The sequence below is a fragment of the Chinchilla lanigera genome, unplaced genomic scaffold, assembly GCF_000276665.1.
Source record: "Chinchilla lanigera isolate Chin_1 unplaced genomic scaffold, ChiLan1.0 scaffold00050, whole genome shotgun sequence".
In the NCBI taxonomy this organism is placed as follows: domain Eukaryota; kingdom Metazoa; phylum Chordata; class Mammalia; order Rodentia; family Chinchillidae; genus Chinchilla; species Chinchilla lanigera.
In genome coordinates this window covers 15,453,379-15,461,808 of record NW_004955451.1, presented here as the reverse complement: position 1 = coordinate 15,461,808, position 8,430 = coordinate 15,453,379, and the positions used below count along the sequence as shown (strand labels likewise).

Genomic DNA, 8,430 nt, shown 5'->3' with positions numbered 1-8,430 from the left:
ACGCGCCCCATCGTCGAGCCCTGCCCCAGGCCCGTGTGCTGCGACCCCTGCGGCCTGCAGGAGGGCTGCTGCCGCCCCATCACCTGCTGCCCGTCGTCGTGCACGGCCGTGGTGTGCAGGCCCTGCTGCTGGGCGTCCACCTGCTGCCAGCCGGTGAGCGTGCAGGCTCCCTGCTGCCGCCCTCCGTGCTGCCAGCCTGCGCCGTGCCGGGTGACCTGCAGGGGCCCCAGCCTTGACCCCTGCCGCTGCTGAGCAGTGGGCTCAGGCCTTGGCGCAGGCAAGCCATGGAGCTCCTGCACAAGCCGGAGTCCCCTTTCTCCACCTAAGAAGACGTTGCTCCAAGCCACCAGGACCCCAAACCAACCCCGGCTCCTCTAGGAAGCCTTGGGCTGTGCTCCTGTCTTCCTACAGAAGTAACATTCTCCTTCCCATGTTAGGTCCAAGATCTGACGGTGTGTGTATTTCTTAATAAACTTCTCTTCCTTGCCCTCCTAAATACTGCTTGGGTTTTATTTACTCATGCTAATTTTGTTTTCATTAAAGTTTGGTACAATGAAAATAAGGCACGGTGTACCAGAGGCATTCCAGTTGAGTTGAAAATGTTCCCCTCTTAAAAAACAAGCAAACAAAGAAAAAAAAAGCCTCCTAGTGGATGAGTCTAATCCACTGCAAATCCACAACTAAAAAGTGGGAGCGTGAGAAACAAAATTGCAACCGGTGGAAGTTTAGGGGCAGGAAATATCATGCCAAGGGCTGGCATTGGGATGATGCTTAGGGAGACTCCCTATAAAACAGAAGCACAAAGCCTACAGAAGTCATAACTATGCATGAACTAATCAGGAGGCCATTGCCCTAGTGCAAGTGATGTGCAAGAACTGGGCTAAGGAGACAGCCAGGGAATAAAGAACACGCAATGATTTGGGCAGACATGGAAACCCTGAAGGCATTAACTGAGTTGAATGTAGGAAATGCGAAACAAGAGGTAAACGTGACTTATTGCAGTTCTTGGAAAACTCTTGGTTCTGAGAACAAAAGAATTTGAACATGTTTACTCACAGGTATTGCATTTAAAATTACTACTCATAATGTACCATGCTCACTCCTTCACATTTCTATTTTAAGCCATTATATTATATTCAAAATAAGAGGAGAAGAAGTTTTACTAATAATAATTGATTCTAGAAAACAGCATGGTACAGAATGAAAAGAACTGGTCTGGAAAGGAATTTTATACCCAGCTATTTGGGCTATTTTGTGTGAATGCAGAAAGGCACTTAACTTCTCCAAAGTGTATCCCTTCCAGACTCCATAGTATTCTGAGGAAAATTTAAAATAATGCATATCATAACACCAATGTTCCAATTTATAACTTTGAGGTTTGGTGGCTCAAGGGATTCATATCCTTGATTAATATCCTTGATTACTCTTTCCTGTTGGTATCCCACTGATTTGTGCCCTGGCGTAAGATATAAAACAGAAAATAGGGTGTTGCTTTCTATGTAACGCTTTAGTGCTCTGTGAACCATGGAATTAAATAAACATGTACTATGTACTCTAGGACTGATGTCAGTTTCTACACCTACAGTATGAATAATTATTTAAATGATTACATATAATCATTTTCAACTTCATAACAGCAGTCATGGTTATCATCTGACATGAACATCTTTATTGAAATCACCTGAGTCATATTCCAGTGTAATCTATTGCTGTGTAAATCATTACTTGCACCTCATAAAAAGATGATTCTGTGCTTCTATTTGATAGGAAATAAATAGTTTGTTTTTTGAACACCACTTTTTTTTCATTTCTCCTCAAGTGACCCTAAATATTCCGTGAAAAAAAAAATCACATCTTTTCATTTGGCAACGACCAGGAATTGTTTCAACTTTTCTTCTGCTGGAATTTATCTTGATCTTTATACCAGCTGAACCGTATTCGATCACCTATTTCTTAACTTGACTTACAAACACTTTGATACAGAAAAAAGTATTTCCTAATTCCTTCTTTTTCATTCATCGGTCCTCCCAAGGTTCACCTGTACAAGGATGTGTGGTGTGGCAACATCTGAAGCGATAACCTGAAAGTAAATCCTGCCTTTGAGAAATGCTGTCCAAATAATTCAGCTAGCAGAGAAGTGTAAATTTCACTTGTAATATTTTGTGATTTTTTTTCCAGTTACTGCATACGAATTTTAGTCCCTTTTTAAAATCAAATTGGAATGAAACAAATTTTATTCCATTTTCTCACTGAGTGATAAATATTTCCTGAATTGTGGGTGTCTGAAGTTCAGGAGAGATCACAGAGACTGGGGGAAGGCCTGACATCTGGAGAGATCGATGAATTTCTATGAATATGGGGTTTATCAGAGTTTCTACTTGGTTGATTGTAGAGACTATAACTTATCAATCTGAAAATAGAAATAGAGTCTTACAAGGAGGATCATCCATGGCCTAAAATTCTTTTCCAGAGAGGTGGAGCTTGATAAAAATGACCCTCAAATCACACCATCTAAAGGGTGAGACTCACCTGTCAGGTGCTACAACTACAAGCACAAAAGACTCAAACTGAGGCGTGAGTGGAAATTACAACATAGTTTGGAAATGAAACATTGACATTTCTACCAAGGACGAGCACATTTGGGGATTATTAGCTGAGTAATAAGGGCAAACCAATTTGGAGATTTTTTAAAAGTAACTCAACGTTTGAGCAGAGGACCCTAGGGAATCTGGTTGAAGGACTAATAAGACAAAAATGCTTCTGCCACAGGTTCACCCACTGACCATGGCATATAAAAGGCACAAGGTGCGCTGAGCAGCCATCATTCAGAAACTTCCCTTAGCAGCACACCTCTCACTCACCCCAACTCCTCACACCATGGCTTGCTGTGCTACTAGCTTCTGTGGGATTCCCAGCTGTTCCACCAGTGGGAACTGTGGTTCCAGCTGCTACCAGCCAAGCTGCTGCCAGCCAAGCTCCTGCCAGACCAGCTTCTGTGGAACCAGCTTTGGCCAGGAGGGTGGCAGCAGCGCCGGTGCCGAGAGCTACCGCACCAGGTGGTGCCGCCCAGACTGCCGCGTGGAGGGCACCTGCCTGCCCCCCTGTTGTGTGGTGAGCAACATGCCCCCAACCTGCTGCCAGCTGCACCATGCCCAGGCCTCCTGCTGCCGCCCCTCCTACTGTGGGCAGTCCTGCTGCCGCCCGGCCTGCTGCTGCCACTGCTGTGAGCCCCCTTGCAGCCAGCCCAGCTGCTGAAAACCTTCTTCTGATGGAAATCTTGAGAGATGGCACTTCAAAACTAACCAACGCTGAATCCCCAAACGCTTCTGGACTCCAATACCCATAACTTAGCTTGTACCCTCTCATTGTACACTACTCAGTTTTCCAAGAAGGCAAATTCATTTGCAGTAGATCAAAAATCTTCCATAGACCTGAATATCAACAGTAGTCCTTCCAGTGTGAGAAGGGACATGTAATATATTACTATAAGTATCATCTGAAATGTTTCAACAGATTACTGAGACTTGGATTTAATAAAAAAAACATTTTCATCTCTTCATTGCAGTCATGTTAGAACATTTTTAATGGTATTTGGGTATTGGAATTATTAAAAATCTCAACATGACCTGTCATTTTTGTTTTGTTATTTAATGTCTTTGAAACCGATTTTTCTTTGTTTTGCCACTACATGTCCCTGTACTCTGCAGCCAAAATATATAGTTTAAAGGACACGATTGTAGTTTAGAACTATTTCCCAAGGTCCTTACTTATGCAAAGTGGTAGGATTAGGGTTTTAGAAGATCAATTTTACAGAAAGGAAATGCCATTGAGCTTCCTAAGATGTGTAAATACACACTCACCATTCCTACATGAGTCCATATAATCCATCCAATGATCAAGATATACAAAAGTATAATACAAAATAGGAAGAATCATAGATACACGATAGTAAAACAATAGCACCAGACGTGAGGGCATCCTGATTCCTGGTCCAACCTTTGAAACTAACAGTGCATGACATCTTGGGCTAGTCCTTTCACTTGCCTGGGCACCTATTTCAAATCTGAAAGTTGAGTTGTATTACTTACAATGTCCCCTCCAGGCATAGACATAGAGGGGTAAATCTCTTCCCCAACAGGTGATACTAACAACGAATGCCCCAAGGGGAAAATATGCAGTAGCCATCTTGAAGGTTTATAAGCACAGAAGAGTATTAAAGGGACTGAGATGCCCAGCAAACCTCGATGACCATCACCCCCAAGCAGATTTAGCCAAGAAGTCCTCTGTGCTTATTTTACAGGTTGACATCCTGTAACACGAGCAGTCCTCAAAATATACTTTGGCAAATGATGGAAGGAATATCATTGATATTCGCACCATAGCTATACAAACCTCTCACATATTGTGAAGCAGAAAACCAAAGTTCATTACAGGGGTGGATTGAAACGAGCATGCTGCTGCCCATACACTAGCACCGTTCCTGTTCCAATCTGCAGAGGGTTCTGGAATAAAGCAAGAATGAATGAAAGGCACATGTGGAGGCTTCCACTCCATGGGATAAAGTCTTTGGTCCTAAAATCAGCATGGTGAGTCAGGACCTGAGCGTAGAGGAGTATGGGAAGCCACTACTTAAGTTATGGGTTATTCTCTGGCATGGTGAACTGGTCCTCCACTAGCACAGCTTCATTAGAATTAGGAAGAGGCAGCACCTTGGGATAAACACAGACCTGGGGCACCCAACTTGCACTATGGTGTGAAGGTCCCCTGGTACTCCTTTCTCTGATTGGACAGAGCCACATGTCAGGACACAAGTTCCAATCTACACTTGATGATTCTCCAGGGTGGACCACGTTCCCCTCATCCATAGTGCAGATCTCTTGTCTCCCATCAGGATAAGAAGGTTTAGCATTGATGTACATTTTACTTAGAAGGGTTCTAGCTCAGAAGCATCAAGAAGACTAGGTTGGCATTCAGGAGAACTGAGAAAGCTCTTGCTACTTGGTTGAAGAGAGAAAGTTGGGGGTGGGAGGAGGCTCTTGACATTGATCTGTTGTCAAGTCCAGGTCGCTATGATGGAGCTCAGCACAGAAGCACAGATGGTGTGCTCCTGCAACCGGTACATCAACCTGGTCTTATCCTTCAGAAAGCTAGGTATGACAATGACACCTGGGTTGGAGAACTGGTAAAATGGAGGTAAAGGAATTGAGACCCTCCAGAGATTGTGACTAGGAAAGGGCATAAAGAAAAGTAACTCAAGGGGCTGGGGATTTAGCTCTGAGGCAAAGCGTCTGCCTGGCAAGCGCAAGGTCGTGAGTTCGGTTCCCGGTACCGGAGAAAAACCAAAAAAAAAAAAAAAAAAAGTAACTCAAAACTTGAACATCTCTGTTAAGCAAGGGTCAAAGGTTTAAAAATAACAGAACATATCCTTTCATCGTGTGGTACTGGAACGATCTTGGTCCTTAATTTAAATGAAAACCAAAGAAAATAAGCACAGCCATTCTTTCTATGTCTCAAATTTCAAGGTATTGGCATTTTTACCAAGAAATCTCTGCATAGGAGTACCTGGCCCTTAAAGGGGATAGAAAATCTACCTGGAGAAACATCACGAATTGTGACATGTTACTCTATTTCCATGGAAACCAATCAAGAAAAAATGGGTTCAAGTGACGGGGAAAGATTCTATTTAAATTTTATTTTCCTGATTGATTTAGAGGAAGGAAGGAAATACTCAGATTAACCTTGGTTCTGTAAATGAAGAGTAGAATTCTTGAATTTTAAGTATTATATTTTATTCTCAGTAATTCTTTGGGGCAGCTAAAGATCACAAACATGAACAATGAGCTAAATTTTTCATGGAGGGAGATGTGGAAAACAACGCCATAGTAGAAAAACCTAAAATGAAGATCCAGCATCCAATGCTACCATCTCCAATGCTGTTACCAATAATGTATCTCCACCACGCAAATACCTTTGGAAGGGGAATATATATTTTTAGTATCAAAAATACTACTGAATTTAGATATGTATTAAATATCTTCTGAGATCATAATCATGGCAGGTACACATTTCAAATATCGAAGGTGAAAAACTAGTTCACCAAAGAAACCATAATGTTGCTTTGCTTAAAAAGCAACAAGAAACTTACAAAAAAATCCCATATTTTCATTCAAATTTGATGTGGGATTTTCAAACTTGTCTTAATTCTGACCTGGGAAGAGTTTCAACTTAAACTCAAAGGTGTCATTTCAGGCCCATGGGTGGTATTTTAATTCCACTTCTCTGTAATAGAGCCCGTGCTCCACGGAGACCAGGCCACCTTTAATTGTACCCAAAGAATTCATTCAACTTCACCTTCATTAGATGCTTCATTCAAACCATATAAACTTTATAGCCAATTAGGCTACTGTCTAACTTCTACAATAACCCACACACTGCAGTATAATAGACTATAATGTGTACATATGCGAAGTGCATGGATTTTATGCATCTAAGAACATGCTCCATTGGCAAGCCACAATTATGAGACCTAATGACAGCCCATATTAAGGTGGTGTATTCTTTTTGCCAGTTCATTTTCCTACAGACTACCCCTTCAAATCACCTCAGGTTGCATTTACAAGAAGAAATTATCATCCATATATTAACAGTAATGGCAGCATTTGTCTCAATATTCCAAGATCACAGTGGTCTCATGCTTTAACTATTTCTAAAGTTCTTTTACCCATGTGTTCACCGCTATGTGATCCAAACCCAGATGACCCCCTAGTGCCAGAGATTGCATGGATCTATAAAACAGACAAAGACAAGTACAACGGAATATTTCAAGAACGGACTCAGAAGTATGCCATGTGATGGTACCTTAAAACAAAAATAGCCTGCTTTATAGCTGAAATAAACTTTAAATTACTGCTTTAAAAATCTATAGAACATCCTGTGTGTCTCAGTCACTTTCCCATCGCTAAGTCACAAGACTGGAAACCTACAATTGAAAGGAGGAGAGCTTTATTTAGGCTCACAGCTTCAGTGGGTTCAGTCCATGCTTTACTAGCTCTAAGGCAGAAATGGCATTGTGGAAGGGCACAGTAGATGAATGTTCACCACACGGTGGTGAGAAAACAAAGAGGGAGAGAGACCCAGGGATAAGAATACACACTCAGGTCCCAGCTGCAGTGACCTGCGCCTTCTGACCAGGTCATACCTGTGAACATGAGACTCTGAGGGAGACGATTTCTTCCTCGCCCTAAGCCCTATCTTTTACTCTCAAAAACATCTGTAAGAAAGTAGGCATGTCTTCACATCTGACTTTCACCCTTTGATTTTCCTTCGAACAACTATTTATGTCAGAAAAAGAGGAAATTAACTATACGGTTGGGATTCAGATTTCAGATTCACCCTCTTGTTGGTGGTGCGGACTCAGGCAGTTACTTAAATCTTTAACTCGGTTTGCTCAGCTGGACTGTGAGAGCTGCAATGGTACCCATCCCACACTGTTGCTGTGACAGTTAGGTGAACTGATATACATAAGATATTCAGAACATTTTACGTACATGAACACTCTGAAAATGTTGCTAATGACAACCTACTCACTTTTCTAAGGCCCAAAGAAAGCACCTCCTTTCTGGCCAGCTGGATCCAACCTGGCTTCACAGTCACAGCGAAAACGGAAAAGGTCTGAGGAGACAGCCATCAATACTGGAAGTTGGGCTGGGGATTTAGCTCAGCGGCACAGGGCCTGCCTGGCAAGCACAAGGTCATGAGTTCGATTCCGGGTACCAGAAAAAAAAAACAAAAAACTGGAAGTCATGTTACTGAGAAACTGTCATTTGAGACCAAAGCCCAATTATAATGATAAACAGTGAGTAATAGGCACTCTTTAAAGGGGGAGCAGCATTACTTAATTATTCTTTGAATGGGGAAATTTTAATAAGTATGAGAGTTTAGGGCTTGTGTTCCCAATGAATGCTAGTGACTATATCATGATAAAGAACCCTAATTGAAGAGCAAATAAAAACAACTTTAAAAGGCTCTCAGAAGTCTGAACAAATAACTCAAGAACAGGTCAATTACCATTCAGAGGCAAATTATTTAAACACAAACAAGGAAGACACCGTAGGAACTAGGAAATTAGAAGCTGGTCAAGGATTATAAAAGGCCCAGTGCAGCAGTCACTACCAAACTCAGAACCTCCTCCAACCAGCAGAACTTTCAACCCAACTCCTCACACCATGGCTTGCTGTGCCACTAGCTTCTGTGGAATTCCCAGCTGTTCCACCAGCGGGAACTGCGGTTCCAGCTGCTGCCAGCCAACCTGTTGCCAGTCAACCTGTTGCCAGACCAGCTCCTGCCAGCCAATCTGCTGCCAGACCAGCTCCTGCCAGCCAAGCTGCTGCCAGACCAGCTCCTGCCAGCCAATCTGCTGTCAGACCAGCT

The 8,430-nt window shown here is 42.5% G+C and overlaps 3 protein-coding genes and 1 pseudogene across 4 annotated transcripts in view; all 4 read left to right on the top strand.

Moving 5' to 3' along the window:
* LOC102022771 (keratin-associated protein 2-1-like) overlaps positions 1 to 489 on the top strand; it is a 24,083-nt gene extending 23,594 nt beyond the window's left edge. Inside the window, exon 2 of one of the 2 annotated variants that reach the window (XM_013519178.1) lies at positions 1 to 489. In XM_013519178.1, coding sequence (XP_013374632.1) covers positions 1 to 252 — 252 coding nt within the window. In that variant the 3' untranslated portion in view covers positions 253 to 489. The other variant, XM_005394382.1, reaches the window with a different exon arrangement.
* A 2,359-nt stretch (positions 490 to 2,848) lies between these two features.
* On the top strand, positions 2,849 to 3,501 carry LOC102023657 (keratin-associated protein 9-3-like). Its single transcript, XM_005394385.2, has one exon. The coding sequence runs from the start codon at positions 2,878 to 2,880 to the stop codon at positions 3,253 to 3,255; it is 378 nt and encodes a 125-aa protein (XP_005394442.1). The 5' UTR covers positions 2,849 to 2,877; the 3' UTR covers positions 3,256 to 3,501.
* A 2,994-nt stretch (positions 3,502 to 6,495) lies between these two features.
* Positions 6,496 to 6,852, top strand: LOC102022451 (annotated as a pseudogene).
* Positions 6,853 to 8,193: 1,341 nt separating this feature from the next.
* Positions 8,194 to 8,430, top strand: part of LOC102023973 (keratin-associated protein 4-11-like) — a 1,016-nt gene continuing 779 nt past the window's right edge. Inside the window, exon 1 of the mRNA XM_013519125.1 lies at positions 8,194 to 8,418. Coding sequence (XP_013374579.1) covers positions 8,226 to 8,418 — 193 coding nt within the window. The 5' untranslated portion in view covers positions 8,194 to 8,225. The remainder of the gene's footprint in view (positions 8,419 to 8,430) is intronic.